Genomic DNA, 18,863 nt, shown 5'->3' on the forward strand with positions numbered 1-18,863 from the left:
AAAAATATATCAAAACAGGAAATAAAGTGCATAATCATACCAGCCTTACAAAAGATATGTAATAGAATAATATGACTTTCCATATCAAGAATATTTAGTTTGAGTAGTATAACTGTTTCAATGCACCAATTAAAAGTAGAACAACAAGTACACAAACATAAATGGATAAAATTGAGTCAGAAGCAGTTTTCCACTATTGAAATATTACTTTTGCATGCAACAGAAAAGGTTTACACAGTCACGCTACCAATACTGAACACTAAATATTTTGAATTTTTGTGAAAGAACTAACAAAAAATAGAAAAAGCTATCATGCAAAACTTAATAAATCTTCATGAAGGATTGAAAGGAAAGTGGTATGTAGTTGAGACACTGCCAAGATGTGATATATGATAGAGCAAAACATATACAAGCTATAAGGCTGCTTATGTGATCCAATTAAAAAAACCAAATAAACATTCACAAAGATGCATAACATGACATATAACAAAATATATATATTACATAATGCACATAATATATGAACCAGTGAGACTAAGGAATCCACATAACATAAAAAATAAATCAACTTTCTATAGAAAGCTAAATCTATCCCATAACACATTGGACGTTTAACATAGAAATTCATATAACATAAAACACACAGCGGGTAGCAATGAATATTTACTCAATCAGATTAGAGACAAAAAGTATTCAAGATTATCAGATTTACAAAAAATGCATAACATCTTAAAAACAAATATATATCCTACATAAACCGCAAAATACACCAACCAGGAAGGCTGAATCCATGTAAAATGATTTTTCAATCTATCAAAAAAAAAAATCAACCTTCTATAAACCTACATATATCCCATAACAAATCTCAATAATTAACAATAGCAATCCATATAGTCTAAAACATGGAGCATGTAGCAATCAATACTCAGATTAGAAATTCTTTTTCCAATAGACTCCAAATTTTATTGATCAACCACATTTGATTCCACTTGATTTTTATTGATGAAAAAAATAGCCCAAACCTGATTTGCAGTTGCACAACCAATATCCAGTATGATTTCAATGTTATTGGGTTATAAATTAGCCTTGATGCATATTGGGAATGCATATGCAATATCAATGAGGCCACTGCATATGCATGTACAACAACATCAAATTTTTATATAATGATCTCCATGCAATTAAACGAAACATTTTAAGTAATATCAATGCTTATCTCAAAAGATCAAACAAATAGCATCTCTTCGAAAATCAGTGTATAACATTGACTAAAAATTATCCTAAGAAATTGTCAAATCTTACCTAACATCAGTATTAGACAGTCCTCAACTGGCTAAGCTTAGGAGGAATAGAAAATAAGAGAGAGAGATAGGGAAAGCAAACAAAGATATCATATTTAATCTAACTGAAATTCATCCAAAAGATGGAAATCAGGACAGAAAAATAATAATAATTTATATTACAGTTTTATTTTCCATTAAAGTGTTGGAGATTGAACATGACCCAAAAGAAATCAATTGATAAAATAGAAGAGAAAGCTTCCTTCAAACTTTCTTTTCCTAGAGAACTTTCCTTCCAAAAAACTGCATATCTCCTCTCTTCCTATTTCTTTTCCTCATTTTAATCTCTCAAAGAAACAGAGCCCAAGGAATCCATCCCAAACTTCTAGATTAAATATATTCAACCATGTTGAGCAAATGACAAAAAGATAAGTGCGAGTCAAAAACTCAACCAAATTCTACTTGAGGCACCACTCAAAGGAATGAATACAAGTACCATCCTGATTGTAAAAAATGGTAGTAAACAATGTCTAGACGCTGAAAGGAGGAAGTATTGCAGATACCTCATGAAGCATGCTCACTCTAAGAGATTGATTATGACTTCTTTTGGGCAGTGGGTTTGTACAAATTGTATCCAAATGCTTCAAGATCAATACACAGATTAGGAATAAAAATAGAGAAATTCCAATTTAGCGTCAACTAAATGACAAATGAAGAACACCTTCGAGAAGAAAAGGTATTTCTTGGTACTCAAAAGATACATTGTTGGACCACTTGTTAGGGGATCCATGCACAACTCATAGAGAAGCTGCAATAAGAGAAAAAATTATCATATCCGAAGAAAATGTTATTCTAACTTGAGCAGAAATATAGTGAGCCAAACAAAAAAAATGGCATTCTGACCTGAAAACCAAATTCATGCAGTAAAGTGTTAATATCTGGCCTCGAAAGTTTTTCCAGATTATCAAGCATAACCTTCAAACAGCTGCACAAATCCATCCAGCACTAAACAATATGTCATTATCAGACACAAGAAATTATACAATTGCTTACTGTACCTGTAATGAACTTTTGGCTGCAAGATACTATGCTCAACAGGACTATCTATATCAAACCTAAGAAGCAAATGTGCAACATTTGGGGCTGGGCGATTTATGTTATCAATAAGAAGCTGAAAAAAATAAGAGAAAATTAAGGAGTGCAAGGAATAATTGCCACAGGAATTATAGTTTTACTATACTAACACCAATACAGAAAAAAAAAATAATGAAGTACCTGCAGAATAAGAACACCAAGATCATCTTTAGCATTCTCAATGCTCTCGCACTCTTCGAAGCGTGATTCCAAACAAGCTGCATAATCCTCAACAAGACATTTAGCAGCATTTGATTTTAACAGTAACTGTACGAGGCCAATCATTCTAGAACTGTCAAGGACAAGCTTAGATGTAAATCCTCAATCATATGAACCAAACAGGATTTTTGACAAACAATCATTCAGAAATTTCAAGCGCCATAAGAAAAAGAGTGCCAAGCTTAAAAATGGAAATTTATCTGATGGTACCTGAGTATACTCATGATTTTTATAGAATTTTGTTGAATTTGAGGAGAAAAATCATATCGGATGTACTCCAGAAGTGAGAAAATCCAGTTAGGGTTTTGAGATAGAATGACATCCAAAGGCTGTGCAATCAAAGAAAATACGATAAAATCAATGACATGGCATGGGAGAAAAATGGCGAGATAGGCCTAGATTAAAACCTGATACAAAGGGCGCCAGAAATCAGCAAGAAATATATCTCTGTCCATAACAAGGACAAGGATTTCAAGAGAGAGTTTTACAGCTTCCTCTAATAGCTGACCATATGATTGACTAGTCCTCTCAGAGATGATGATGTCAGCACCCAGCGAAATGATGCTCATGATGTTACAGAAAGCAGTTTTACCACTCATGAAGTCCTGCAGGAAGAGCTACATTCTTAAAACTCACTGAGACAGAACTACCAGAGTATATAAGTATAAACTAAATTTAATCTAGGATAAAACCTGATAGTTATAGTTTAAAAAAAAAAGGAACTTCCAAGAAAAACAAACAAAGAAGGGTGAACCTAAAGGGTGATAATCATCTTAGCAGTCATTTTCAACTCAAAAATAATTCTTTTCAATACAAATATACTTCAACACTCCACCTAAGACACAGGAAGTCTCTAGTATGATACTTCAACACAAACAAAATTTTTCAACTTAAAAGTACCTGGAAAGTCCACATGATACTACTTAGAAGCCTTTGGTATAAATGTATAAGCCAAACTTACTTTAAGCTATCAAGGCGATAAACCATTTTCAACTCAAAAATAACATTTTAGACCCAAAATTCATTAAACATTCCACTTAACAGTCCTAGGAAGCCTACGGTATGTACAAAATGACCTCTTGGGCGATCAAGATAATTTGATGTTTGAAAATAAAAAAAATCATACATTATACTTGAGGCTCGCACGAAGACTTGTATGATATTTTAAATGATATATATTGGATCATAAAAGAGATTTTAGAGGATGACCTTGATGGCTATTTGATAATAAGAAACAACAGAAAATTCCATTTGGGATTCTCAGTAAGGCTCTATTGTGAATTTCTGGACAAAATAACATGTTTTGAGTCACAAAGGTGATTTACGAAGATTACCTTAACATTCTACTGAGGTTGGCAAGAAGATTTTGGTATGGTATTTTAATCAAAATGACATATTTTGGATCATAAAAGAGATATTAAAAAATGACCTTGATGGTAATTTTATAATCAGAAACAACTGAAAACTTCATTTATAACTCTCAGGAAGGATCCATTATGACTTTCTGGGTAAAGTAACATGTTAAGTCACAAAGGTGATTTGTGATTTAATCACTCTAACACCGTTTTGAACTTAAACACCTAGAAATTGTACATGAGACTCCTACGAAGTCTTTGGAGCCCTTGTCATAGTTAAAATGATAGGTTTTCAAGAAAATTATTTTAATGACCATTTTCCAATAAAAACACTAATACTCTCCAACCAAGGCTCCCATCAAACCTTTGGTAATTTATTGGGTCAAAATGAATTGATTTGGGCCATCAAGATTTTTTTTTGAAAATAACCTGGATGACTTGTCTTGTTTCAACTCCAATGTAGTTTATGGTTATACGTCAAATTCTCAAATACCTTCTAATAAATAACTTTTTGGCCAAAAACAAAAACGCTTGGCTGTCAAAATGATTTTAAAAGAGGAATTTAGCTTGGCAAATTAGGGTTACTTAGGTATTTGAAGGGAGGTTTGTGAATTAAGTATTTTGAAAGGTCAAGAAACTCAAACTTCAGATGTGTCCAATGGTAAATTTGCCAACCAAAATAATAACACTTTCCCTAGAATCATCTAATCTTAAGGTTTTGAATCGGCATATTGAAATGTGTTCTGTCAATGGAGAAATCAAGAAACAGACTGTTTATGCAGCTTGGATTGATGAATGTCAACACCTTTGTAGCAAATATTTGGAATCAACTACATAAATTTTATCCTCCATGAGCTCCATACAAGGTCATATCACTTCTTATATTTAAATTAATTAAATCACTTTTACTACACTGACTAATAATTTCTTTTGTCCCTCTTAAAACTTTCCAGTAAAATCTTCCTTCCACTCTAAAAGATTTAACTTATCTCACTATAGAATCTACTGCTCATCTTCCACTCTATTAGAGTTTTACCTAATCCTTCTTGAATAATAGTATGTTTTACTTTATCCTTCGAAAAATCTCAACACATCTATGACAAGACTAATGGCTTTTATGTGTGTGGGTGGGGTTGGTGAGAGTGGGCTATTGTGGCTCTTGCTGAAAATGTTAAATGTGCACCATATATCCAATCATAAACCAACAAAGGAAATTTTAGCATATAACAAAAAATTTATAATTATATTATATATATATAATACGTTCAATAACTCCGCCCATGACGAACCAGTCATGGTCGGTTTCAAGCCCGTATAAAGGAGGAGTGTTGCGTTAGCTTGCCAGTGTTAAAACCTGTGTTGTTAGAGGCGCGAGGCGCAAAGGGCTCATAGAGCCCGAGGCGCGCCCGAGGCGCGCCTGAGGCGCGCGCCTCTTGAACATGAGGTTGATGACTACTAAACTATTCACGCACTCATATAATATGTCAAATATGATAACTATTAATATTTCACACACATCAATATCAAATACGACAAGCAAAACAGCACCATGATAAAATTAATAAAAGTTTCAAACTTTCAAGTTTCAATTTTCTAATCTAAACTAACAAAGTTCATCAAAACAAGCGTAATAAGTCAAATTAATCATCAAGTTCAAGATCATCCTCATTGTATTCGTCTTCTTCTTTATCTTCATCTTCTTCAAATTCAATTTCTTCTTCTTCTTCTTCATCTCTAAGTCTTAGAGATGAGTGTCTCATAGAGGAAGATGTATTTCCCTTCTCGACTTGTTTAGGTATAGCATGTGAACTAGAGGTCATGGATGCAATATTTTTTCCTCTAGTACAATATTCAAGCTCTTCAGCTCCACTAGCCCTAGCAACGACATCCCATGTCAAGTCATCACCTTCAAAAACCAACTCATCTTCTTCATTATCACTTTCTCCATCCATTCTACCCATTAACCATTCATTACTATCATGAATATCTGTCGAAGAGATGGGGTCAATCTTATCACGTGCGTTATACCGAAGTTTTAAGACACGATTGTATTTCACAAATACCAAATCATTTAAGCGCTGCTGAGCTAGCCTATTCCTTTTTTTGCTGTGAATCTACAAAATATCAAAAATCACAATAAGTATAATAAAATAACAAAGAATATTTTCTGTTTATAAAAGTAACATACTAATAGTATTAAACATTTATATTTATTGCATACCTGCTCAAATACACTCCAATTGCCCTCACAACCAGAAGCACTACAAGTGAGGCCAAGCACTTTAATAGCAAACTTTTGCAATTCTGGGGTATTTGCTCCATAGCATTCCCACCATTCTGCTGGAGATAATGCTCTTTTATGTCTAATTGTCACATTCCTCCCAAATAACCCTTCTTCCTTTCGATATATAGAGAGTTTGGCAGTGATTTTATCTTGCTCGGCAGCGTTTGAAACCAATCTTTCCATAATTTCAAACAAACCATTCACCACTTCTCCGCAGATATTTGAATCTGTGTATGAATAAAAATATTCTGGATTCAAATAATGTCCTGCAGCATGCAGAGGCCGATGAAGTTGGCATTCCCATCTCTTATCAATGATCTCAAACACTTCTTTGTATTTCTCTTCTTTCTCCTTAAAGGCCTTCATAATTGTTTCTTTTGCCCTATCCATAGCCTCATAAATATAGCCCATTGCAGGTTTTCTTTCGCCATCAAGTCTCAGAACACGAACTAAAGAGTCATATATCTTTAAAATATGCACAATACTGCTCCAAAATCTAAGTGTCATGATGATTTTAGCTACCTTCTTCCCCGCCGCTTCTTTTGCCCATTTACTCTCTGTCCTATCCTTTGAAATGAACATTTTTCTTAAATTTTGCTTCTGTAGGTGCATCCTTTCAAGAGTGAGAAAAGCAGTAGCAAATCTTGTGACACCCGCCCGACAAAGCTCTTTTTATCTTGTGAATTGCCTCAACATATTTACCATACCAGGGTGAACATAAATGTAAGCATTCGCACTCATTGCCTTCTTCAATGTTACTTTAAAATCAGACAATTTCCCAATATCTTCTAAGATCAAGTCAACGCAGTGAGCAGCACAAGGAGTCCAATACAAGTGTGGCATTTTTGCTTCTAATAATTTTCCTATAAAAGAAGTTAGAAAACTAGATAATTTTAACATATATAAGAAAAATTAAATAAATTCTTACCAGCAAGCACACTGTTACTTGCATTATCCGTAACAACTTGAATAACATTAACTTCTCCTACACGCTCCACAAATCGATCAAACAACTGAACTATTTTCTCTCCAGTTTTTGCATAATCAGAAGCATCAACCGATTCGATGAAAACTAAACCTTTAGGAGAATTCACTAAAAAATTAATCAATGTCCTCTGTCTTTTGTCTGTCCACCCATCTGCCATCAAACTACAACCATACTTTGTCCATTCTGTTTCACACGACTTAATGTAATCATTAGTCACACTATCAACAGCATTTTTTAGAAAAGGAACCCGCACCTCATGATAACTAGGACCTTTTAGACCTACACCATATTAGCCAACCAAGTCCAACATCCTTTTGAACCTTGAATAGTTAACGGCATTAAAAGGAATTATCGCATCATACATCCACTCAGTTATAGTCATACAAGTTTTTTCCATCAATTCTTTCTTGTATGCCTCATTTATCGTAGTTTGCCTCTCTTTACCCTTTCTACTTTCAATATTTTTTTTGCACATTAGGAGCAAAATACGTATCCATTGGACCTATTTGTCTTGGCCTTTTTTTGCATATTCACTGATCTAGAACTTGTACTTGTACTTATAGGTGGTACAGCTTTAGCTCCAATATCATCCATATCAATATCATCACCAAGAGGGTCTACATCCTCAAAGTCTAATGTCGCAAGTTTAGAAAGATTGCCTTTCTCTGCCTTTTTCTCCATGAAATTTTTTATTTCTTCACGTACATGAGGCGGACATTTTTTGCAAGTCGAAGTATTTAGAAACCCCCCAACAAGATGTTGTTTTGCACACCTCCTTCTGTAACTTTTTGACAAAAGTTACAAATCAAATCATTTTTGTTATTCGGATTAATTCTTTGAAAATAATTCCATGCCGGATCTTTTAATATATATGTTGGAGTGTCACTACTACCTTCCATGATAATTGAACAAGAAAATAACCTAAAAAATTAAAAACAAAATAAAAAAATATTTTAATGAATTAATAGAATGGTAAACTACTGTACCTAGCATCAACAATAATAGAAAAGTACTGTACTACTGGTACCACTACCAGCAATAGAAAAATAGGAAAAGAAAAAGAAAAACAGGGAAAAAAAGAAAAAAAAAATAGGACCAACAACAAAATAAAAAACTGGAAAACAAAATAGGAAAGGGAAAAAAAAAGAAGCTATCTAGTTTTTTACAGTACCAGCAACAGAAAACAAAAAAAAAAGAAAAACAGGAAAAAAAAGGGGACAGCATCACAACAGCAGCAGTTTTGCTGTCAACAGAAAGGGAAAAAAAAAAGAAAACAGAGGAAGAAGATATAACAGAGAGAAGCTGCAGTTTTGCTGTCAACAGGAAGGGAAAAAAACAAGAAAACAGAGGAAGCGGATATAACAGAAAGAAGAAAAGAAGGTGATGAAAAAACATTGAAATATTGAACACTAAAAACGACGAGAAGAAGAAGAAAAAAAAAAGAACTAACAGAAAAAGAAGAGAAGAAGCGAAGAAGAAGATTACAACAGACGAAGAAGAGGAGAAGAAGATGAAGTGAAGAATAAAAAAACAAAAAAAAAGATGGAAAAAATACATACCTAGGCAACGACGGGCGCGACTCAGCGGCGATGGCGGCGGCGGAGGAAATACCTGGGCGATGGCGCGACTGTTTCTTCGTTTCCTTCCGTTCTTTTCTTCTTCCCTTTTCTTCTCCATGCCCTAATTCCAAACCAAATTAGGTTTGAAATGTTTTTTTAGTTAGTAATCGTGAACCTGAAGGATCGCGCGATGCGCTTCAATCACGCGATGCGCATCGATCGCGCCTTCAGTGAGGCACGAAGGCGCCCTAGGCGCGGCCAGGTGCGCGCCTGATGAACAACGCCCGCCTTGCGCGTGCGGTAGAACGCGCTTTTCTCAACGCCTTGTGTGCCTAACGCCTCAGGCGCGCCTTGGGCGCGCCTTTAACAACCTAGGTTAAAATTATGACAAATATTCAATGAATTGATTCATTAAACTATTGTGCTAATGTTAGGTTGTTTCTCGGAAAGAACGTATTCCAAGGTTCGACTATAACGTCTCGGCAAGAACAGCTACATATCCAAAACTTGGGTGTGGTGCTAAATATGTAAGAGTTCGCATTGCAGGGTCCGCAAGAATCGCTACATCACCATGAGAACTTGGGTATAGTGTTAAATAGGCAAAAGTTCTCACACTATAAGTTAGATAAAAACAAATATAATACCCAAATTAATAATCTAAGAGTTGGAACATGGAACATAAGATCTCTCACGAATAAATCAATAGAGGTAGTAAATAGGATGATTAGGAGAAAAATTAGTATTTTATGTGTGTAAGAGATAAAATGGATAGGCATATAGAATTCGAGTTTTAAGTTATAGTACACAGAAAAGAATAAAACAAGAAATAAAGTGGATATTGTAGTAGATTGTTCGTTAAAGGATGAAGTGAATTAGAGCCCTTAAGATAATAGCAGCGAAAGAAACTATGAACATAAATAGCGTATATGCATCGCAAGTAGGATTAAGCTACCAAATTAAAGTTTTGGGGCGACTTAGATGAAATATTACAAAACATTTAACCAAATGAAATAATTTTAATAGGAAGTGATCTAAATAGGCATATCAAAATGAAAAATAAGGAATATGAGAGGGTGCATAGGGTTATGGGTTTGGAACGAGAAATAAAAAGAGAAAAACTATATTAAATTTTGCAATAACATATGACCTTATATTAGCTAATAGATTTTTTAATAAAAGAAAAGAACACTTAGTCATGTTTAAAAGTGGGAATAATAAATCACAAATTGATTTTTTTATGGTTAAGAAAAAGAATAGAAAGATTTGTAAATATTGCAAGGTCATCCCTAGAGAAAGTTTAACTACTCAACATAGGTTAGTAGTGTTGGATATACGCCTCAAGCATAATATCAATAGAAAGAAAATATATACAACTCTTAAAATTAAGTGGTAAAAGTTAAAGGATAAGAAACAAAATATATTTAAGGAGAAGGTAGAAGCATAAGTATTAGGTGAAATATATGGTGATTCTAATACGACATAGGATAAAATGATATCAAAGTTGAAACTAATAACTAAGAGTGTACTTGGTGAGTCAAAGGGACATGCACCGCTAAGTAAGGAATCTTAGTGATGGAATGAGAAATTACAAGAGAAAGTAAAGGAAAAACGAACAACTTATAAGGAATTATATATTTGTAAGAACGAGGAAAATTTAAAAAAAAATATACAATAGCCAAGAAATAGGCTAAGAAAGTAGTGAATAAAGCAAAGAATGAAATTTTTTAATTATTATATCAAAAATTGGATACAAAAGAAGGGGAAAGAAACATTTATAGAATTGCTAAATTGAGAGAAAGGAAAATAAGAGATCTTATCCAAGTAAAATGTATTAAAATGAATGTAATAGAGTACTAGTAAACGATGGAGAAATAAAAGAGCGGTAAAGAGGTATTTTTATCAATTTTTTAACGAAGGTTAAGTAATTTAAGTAGGTCAAATGAGTATAGAAATTTAAATTTTTATCATAGATTTTTAACTTCAGAAGTAGAATAAGTTTTAAATGGGATGCACGATGGAAAAGTCGTTAAACTAGATGATATTCCGATAGAGGTATGGAAGTGCCTAGGGAAATAAGGTATTGAATGGCTTACAAAATTATTTAACATAATATTAAAATGAAAAAAATGTTTGATCAATATAGGATAAGTACTCTAGTTCCCTTATAAAAGAATAAGGGAAACATATAAAATTTTACAAACTATTGGAGTATTAAACTAATGAGTCATTCAATGAAACTTTGGAAAAAAATAATAGAAAAAAAATTAAGAAAGGAGACCACGGTAACCGAAAATCAATTTGGATTCATACTTGGAAGGTCGACAATAAAAGATATACATCTTCTTAAACAATTAGTTGAAAAATATCAAGAGAAAAAATAAGATCTACACATGGTATTCATTAACTTAGAAAAAACTTATGAAAGAGTACCAAAAGAAATTATATAGAAAATTTTAGAAAAGAGAGATGTTAGTGTAACATATATTGAACTAATTAAGGATATGTACAATGATGTAACAACTAGAGTAAAGACTTCAAGTAGAGTAACTGAAGTATTTCCGATAACGGCAAAATATATAGAATTTAAGTTTAGCAATATTAAACGTAATGTTATAATTATTAAGATAGGAGATGATGAGTTGCTCAGAACCAAGAGCTTTAAATATTTAGGATCATTTTATAAAACGATAGACGGATTGAGAGAAGTCTTATATAGAATACAAAAAAGATGGTTGAAATAGAGGAAAGCGTCGGGTGTTTTATGTGACCGTAAAATACTGCTAAAACTTGAAGGAAAATTTTACAAAATCGTAGCTAGACCTACTATGTTATATGGAGTGGAATGTTGGGTTACGAACAGAGCACATGATTTAAATATGAGAGTTATAGAGATGAGGATGTTAAGATGGATATGTAAACATATGAGAATGGACAGAATAAAAAATGAAAACATTAGAAAGAAAATAGGAATTGCATCCATTGAGAGAAACTTCGAGAGATACGTTTAAGATGGTATGAGTATGTACTTAAACGACCAATAAATACTCCAGTTATGGGATGTGAAACTATGACAAACACACATATCTAACGTAGAAGAGGAAGACTAAAAAAGATTTGGTTAGTAATAATAAAACAAGATAAAATTTATTTAAATAGATGATGATATAGTTGGAGATAGAGTGGCATAAAAGGATCCATATAGTCGACCCCACCTAGTGGGATAAGGTTTGGTTATTATTGTAGTATATATAATACATTCAATGTCCATTTACTAATTATTATGGCAAAATGGAGCAGTGTGAACCTTGATGTCACAAATACAGGTTATGTAAGATGCTAAAGTTTCTGAACAAAGATCATGTCAGATTCTCAAAAATGCATAATGCTATTGCAATGAGCCTTCAGCTAGAAAAGAAAGTAACAACAAGAATTGTTGACATTACTAAGGGATATTCTGATTTGATTTGACAACATTAAAGAATATTCCGATCTGATTTGATTTGATAATTAAGAGAGATTGACATAGAAGGAAAGGAATTAAATCTGTGATTAATAGAGATTGACACAGAAGGAAAGGAATTAAATCTGTAATTAAGAGAGATTTTTATTTTTCTTTTGTTTGTAATCTTTCTTTCTAATGTCTCTTGCATCCTTCTATTTAAGTTGGACTTCTTGTAAATTATAAAATAATAAAAAAGATTTAAGTTCTTTTTCTCTTCATCCAATTCCACAAGAATAGTGTTCAAACTTCATACGAGACTAGGAAGTCAAGATTTCAGGAAAAGTACGCTTGGCTGCATAAACCAAGTAATAGGATGAAAATTAGAGTGAAACACATCATCCTTCTATACAAAAAAAACACCCAAAACAAAGGTGAGAATCTAGCTGTATTACCACATTGTTTATAAAGTGAAATATCCATCAACTCTGTAATTAGCAACTAAATTATAAATAAAAAATATTTATATCCTTTTCAAAACACATACTTTTAGAAGTTCTAATGCAGGGATCTGGCTGTCAATTGTAGATGTATCTGCCACGCCTGGTGACAATGACATGTTATTAGCTTTTCCAGACTCCTCTTTGTTTATATTATACATTTTCAGAACCCTGCAAAATCACAATTGTAGTCAAATCCAAGATTACACAACTGAGCAAGAGAAAAACATATCAAAAATTTGGCAACTATAGTTTTAACAACCCAATAAATGTGAAAAAGAAGTATACTACAGAACTATTTTCCTTTTTGTTACACTATAAGGAACTGAATCCAAGTCACAAGCAAATATAGGTAGAATCAGTAATGTCATTGGAATAGTGTAACATGAAGCATATAGAAACAATATAAGAAAAGACTGTTTCCCCAAAAGGCATTTGGCTAGGTAAGATTGTGACTACAAATATAATACCATACATCAATATCACTCACATTTGGAAGTGCTGAAGGCAAGAAAGGACTAGTTGCCATTTCTCATAAGGGTCAGCATATGCCCTCTGAGGAAAAGGCCCAAAAACATGATCATATACAAATCTAAAGATACCAACAAATCTGCAAGAAAGTATAACGTCAGCAACTTAGCAAGACCCTAATGTCAACTAGTTCAGTAACATTTAGTACAAATATTTATCAGGTTGAAAAAGGATAACACCTTCGCCCTCGATCGCTTTCATCTTTCTCTTGTGCGATAAGAGTATTTAACAAGTTCAGAAATGATATAGTTGATGGATACCGCTCCCTCCTTGCTTCAACTTCATTTAGCTCAAATTGCATGTCATAAATCTGCAGCACAAAAAAAAACACGCAATAGAAAATAATTTTTTTATGAAACCAACACAAAATAACTGCAAGCAAATAGATCAGAATTTCATAATCTTGATATAGCAAGAAAAGAGATGTTAAAGCATTCACTTCATATCCCAACATTCAAAAATCACATCCTGATCAAAAGTTAATTCATGATAAATGAAACAACTTGCACACAAGATGAATTTTTAGAGTTGAGATACAAAAATAGAAGTTCAGCCCCATAAATTCATAAACTACATTCACAATATGAGGAGACATGGAACACTGAACATGAAGGCTTTGTAAGAAGCATAATTACCAAAATCAGTATTAGTATCACAATTGGTTAGTCAAAGAACTCATATAAATCTGAATCAGCAGTAACAGAAACAAATGAGAAAGACATCAAACATCATATATGAGATTATAATAAATATTTTAAAATTTTAAGAATATCTAATGCATATCCAATAATTAATAATAAAATATAATTTATTAATATGAATATATTTAATGTTACCATGTTGCATGTTGTTTGTAGATGACAATATTTTGGTTGATGAGACATATGAAGGGCTAAATACTAAGCTAAAATCTTGACGGGAGATATAGGAAGTTAAAGGTTTTAAGCTTAGTGGAATATATATAGAATTTAAATTTAGAGGTAGTAATAGACATAACAAGACAATTATTAAGAGAGGGAATGAAGGGTTACCTATAACTGAAAATTTTAAGCATCTAAGATTGTTTTTACAAAATGATGGAGGGTTTGATAGAGATATTTTACATAAGATAGAAGCAAGGCAGTTAAAATAGAGGAGGGCATCAGCTATTCTTCGTAATCGTAAGGTACCTCTAAAGTTTAAAAGGAAGTTATACAAAACGACGATTAAACCTACTATATTATATGAACTGAATATTGGCTTATAAAGCAAGCACACTAGTAGAAGATAAAAGTCACAAAGATGTGGATGTGCGGATATATTATGAGGGATGATACAATATTGAGAACATTTGAGAGTGTTAGATTGCACCTATTGAAGGAAAACTCCAAAAGATGCATTTAAGATAGTATGGAAATGTACTAGGGCAATCAATAGATACCCCAATTAGGTGATATGAGACCATAACAAATATGCACATTATTGAGAAAGTGGAAGAACAAAGAAAACTTGATTAGCAACGATAAATCAGGATAAAGTTCATTTAAATATAAATAAGGATACAATAAAAGATTGAGCCCATGGAGAAGAATTTATATAGCCGACCTCATTTAGTGGCATAAAAACTTAGTAGCAGTTGTTGTTGTAGTATGAATATAAATAATAAAAAGATTATAACAAGTATAAAATCATAATTTCAGTATAAATTGTTAAATAAAACTAAATTGTTAATATATATATTTTAATAAAAGTGTTATTATTTAATATATGATGTTTTAGGGCTCAGCCACATCCCTAACTAAATTTTAGTTGAAGGAATGGAAGTTTCAAAATAGTTGTTGACCAATAAAAATTATTGTGTTCTCTCAATGAGCAAGGAAAGAACAATAAGGTATAGTCCCAGTTACGGTAAGATTGAATATCTTATGCACTAAGCCGAGAATTATAGCAAGGCCATGCAATTTTTTTAAAGGAAAACAATAAGAGCTCTTAAATTGTGTTTGATGCACCATAATAATGGATAGAAATCTCCTAAGAATGCAAACTCTATTTGTGACCTTGTCAAATTGTTATTTTCACATGAAATTCAATACATTCTACAGTAAAACAAGATTTATTAATAATTCAATAGAGTTTCAATCAACTGCAGAAATGATATGATTTTGGCACTATGACAAGCTGATATTTAGTAAGCTTCAAAGCATACTAAGATCAACTAACATGAGTTTTAATAAATTTCTGTCATTAAGCTTGTTACTCTCTAATATAAGATTATAGCAATAAAAAGTGAATTATAATATTGAGAAAAAAAATAGTTCCAAGATATAAGAATCCCAACTATTTAACTTACTAATAGAAAACGAGTGTGGTGCAAAATCGTCTAAGAGAATTTGATCTTTAAGCATAGATCAAACTTAAGACTCAGATTAAATGATGCTCTTAGAACATTTCATATTAGAACTAGTTTCTCCATGTGTCCATAAATATATCACAATTACCCATATAAGTTGGAGTTGTATAACCATAATAGGAATTGGAACAAGCATAGGTGTTTATGATAATCGAATATGGATGCATCTAGATTTCTCCAACACAAGTTAGAGCTTCCTCTTCCTCTCCCCTTTCTATTTATAGTGTTCCTATTTGTTTGGCAAACGAAGTTGAAGGATGAATCACTGAAAGGGATATTTGTTCCAAACGGTACCTACCACAATAGGCCTTGTCTTGATTGATACCACTAAAATTGTGCCTTAATGACTGATACAATACATTTATTCATGTCAAAACAGTGTCTATATTGATTGTCTAATTATCAAGATCGACACCTAAACATGCATCTGAACAACAGTTGACACTATGATTTGGAAACACTTTAATACACAACGAAGGCAGGGCAGAAATCCTCTACTGCATTGAACCAGCTTAATATGCTCAAACAATAGGCACCAGTCTTCCAAGAACATGTATTCCTTATGACCATTTCAGTTGGACATGAAATTCCACTCATTCAACATAACCACCAATACGGATCAAGTAAAGATGAAATTCTACTAGTTATTTAAACAGAAAACACAATGCTGAAAAGATGATCATATTAACAAACTCCATCTTGTCTATTTCAGATAAATGAATTAGAAATCTTAGCTACTATCCAGGATAGCACCATCAATTGAAAGAAAACTAACAGTTGAAACTAGAGGAAACTGCAATAAATAAATTTCAGTGATCAAAAAACCATGCACAGATAAGATACATATTCCAGGGTGTCAAAACATTCAAATAAGACAAAATTCCAACAGTATACAATGATGATCTTAAAAACATTTATCTGTCAAACAAAATCTTCAAGAATACAGATGAAAGATGGGTACACAAAAAGAGGGAGAGTACCTGTGAAGGTGCGTGCTGTCCAATAGGACTAAAAGGAGCAACAGCAACAGGTAGGTCATATTGTTCAAGGTAATTCCAGATGGTATCCTTTAAGGCAGGAGAGACTTTGATGAAAGATGCAATAGCATTTCGCAGAGCACTCTACATAGAAATTTAAATATTCTAATCTATGTTTAAAAATAGCAAATAAATTTCAAGAATAATAATAGGTAATAGCTTGTAACCTTTAAATATGGTGGCACATTCTCATAACCAAGGAGCTTGAATAAGGGTTCAATGTCTTGAAACCATCTCCTCCTTTCAGAAGGATTCCCATTTTCAACCACCTATCACGGTTTATTATTAGTCAATTCTGATAAATGAAAAAATAAATCATTCAGGCTAAAAATTAAATAACTTGATAACAATGTCAACAGATATTGGAAATATTAACTCAGAAAACATTGAGTAAATAATAAGATACATGTCCCAGGGTAAATGTAGTGTAAATTCCCAGATATCAACATGCTGAACTAAGTAAAAGAAAAGCAAAATAAGCCACATGCACTAAGAAAATCCAGTAAACATGGAGTTTCTTCACAATAAATTACGCTATGAAAGCATCAGAACATAAAAAGAAAAATACTAAATATGTTATAAATGTTGCTGTACAGATTTGCAATATATTTCCACAAGTTATAGTTACTCCCCATGCCAAATCAGTTAGCCCATCAATCTTATTGGGACAAGTGCAATGCAACATATTGCTGTCTAACACTTCTTGAGGTCATTAATTTGAACTATATACACATAACAGACAATCCAAACTACTAATTACAGAAACACAATACCATAAATATTTCAGGTACTCCATTCACTTTGTTCTAAAAAATGATTCAACCTTAACTATCAAAACAAGAAATTTCCTTCAATTAATGCCTAGAAGTTAATACCTTCAAAAATAGTCACTGACAAAGGACATACATGTTCATGCTTTTCCACCTATTAAAAACATTGACTAAAATAGTTTCACAAATAAGAATATGAACAAATGAAAATAGTTCTTTCATCATTCCTGTTTAATACAATAATGAAACTAGAAACCATTAGCGGAAACTATATGCAAAACTAAAACCTGTATTTTTGCTTCCACTCGATGGCATTATGCACATAAAACTTCAAATATATATTAAAAAAAAAGGTAGAGAACAATGCGTTGATTGATCAGTTTGACTTGTCCTAAGTTCGCATCTTTTCAAAGTGATCCTTACGTAGTTAAATAAAAATTTTCTAATAAAAGAGGATGAACATCGTTTCCATCCTCCAGCGTAAAAAAGGCTGCCTAATTTAATGCCTTTCCTGAACCCAATTTGCATTTCTTGTGAACTTTAGGAAGTGTGAAAACAGAAAGTTACACTCATTAAGTATGCTAAAAAACAAGCCAAGTCGTATCTTTTTACAACATTAAACTTTGCAACTTTGCACTTCCTCAATAATACTGAAACATGGTGACTATGAGAAGAAACAGATTCAAGCAAACTGTAGAGGAGGATTATTAAGTTTAATCCCAGCATAGCTTCCTATATGGCTGTATCTATTTGTGTATTGTATGATCATCATCTTACATAGATTCCAATATATTAGAGTATTTACAGATAGGCCTCCAACAATCCCCTCAAATTGGTTGAAGAATGCTATCCTCTCATGAAAAACTGGATTAGAAGAGATGTAAATGGCAGCATGCTTGTACAAATGTAGCTTTATTGATTTAGCACTAGTTTCAGCACAACCATGGCTGAAGCTTCTAATTCTAATGCACACTGCAAAATCTTGGAGATCTCTATTTTTTACTGCAGAGTTGAAGACAAACTTTGTTGTAAGTTAGACAAAACCTTTGTCAAGCTAAATTCACAGTCATCTTATTTTCTCTTTTTCAGATTCAAAGATGATATGGATTGGATGGGGTCCACAGTTTATATAAAATAGATTGCTTATTATAGATCTTGGAGTAGAGAGGAGCGCTTAGAGAGATTTAATCTCAAATCAGTGCCAATTCAGGTTAGAATTCATGAATTACCTCTTAGATATATAGAATCAGTGTCACTAAATGAATTTTATCTTGTTTTTTCATTGATAATCAAGCCTTCTTTGATCTTCCATGATTAATATGCGTATTTGTCATCTTGATCACCTACCATCATGAGCCCAATGGAATAAGAGGATCCA

At 32.5% G+C, this 18,863-nt stretch overlaps 1 protein-coding gene across 2 annotated transcripts in view; it reads right to left on the minus strand.

Annotated features, from left to right (window-relative positions):
* The window catches only part of LOC122038609 (nuclear pore complex protein NUP205-like), a 71,798-nt gene that overhangs the window by 38,275 nt on the left and 14,660 nt on the right, over window positions 1–18,863 (minus strand). For both annotated transcript variants that reach the window (XM_042598414.1, XM_042598415.1), the window contains exons 14-25: window positions 16,883–16,984; window positions 16,659–16,799; window positions 13,469–13,599; window positions 13,249–13,368; window positions 12,806–12,929; window positions 3,041–3,238; window positions 2,844–2,962; window positions 2,556–2,706; window positions 2,339–2,451; window positions 2,184–2,265; window positions 2,002–2,088; window positions 1,844–1,921 (exon numbers count right to left, since the gene is read on the minus strand). In XM_042598414.1, coding sequence (XP_042454348.1) covers window positions 1,844–1,921; window positions 2,002–2,088; window positions 2,184–2,265; window positions 2,339–2,451; window positions 2,556–2,706; window positions 2,844–2,962; window positions 3,041–3,238; window positions 12,806–12,929; window positions 13,249–13,368; window positions 13,469–13,599; window positions 16,659–16,799; window positions 16,883–16,984 — 1,446 coding nt within the window. The remainder of the gene's footprint in view (window positions 1–1,843; window positions 1,922–2,001; window positions 2,089–2,183; window positions 2,266–2,338; window positions 2,452–2,555; window positions 2,707–2,843; window positions 2,963–3,040; window positions 3,239–12,805; window positions 12,930–13,248; window positions 13,369–13,468; window positions 13,600–16,658; window positions 16,800–16,882; window positions 16,985–18,863) is intronic.

This window comes from Zingiber officinale, chromosome 1A (genome assembly GCF_018446385.1).
Source record: "Zingiber officinale cultivar Zhangliang chromosome 1A, Zo_v1.1, whole genome shotgun sequence".
In the NCBI taxonomy this organism is placed as follows: domain Eukaryota; kingdom Viridiplantae; phylum Streptophyta; class Magnoliopsida; order Zingiberales; family Zingiberaceae; genus Zingiber; species Zingiber officinale.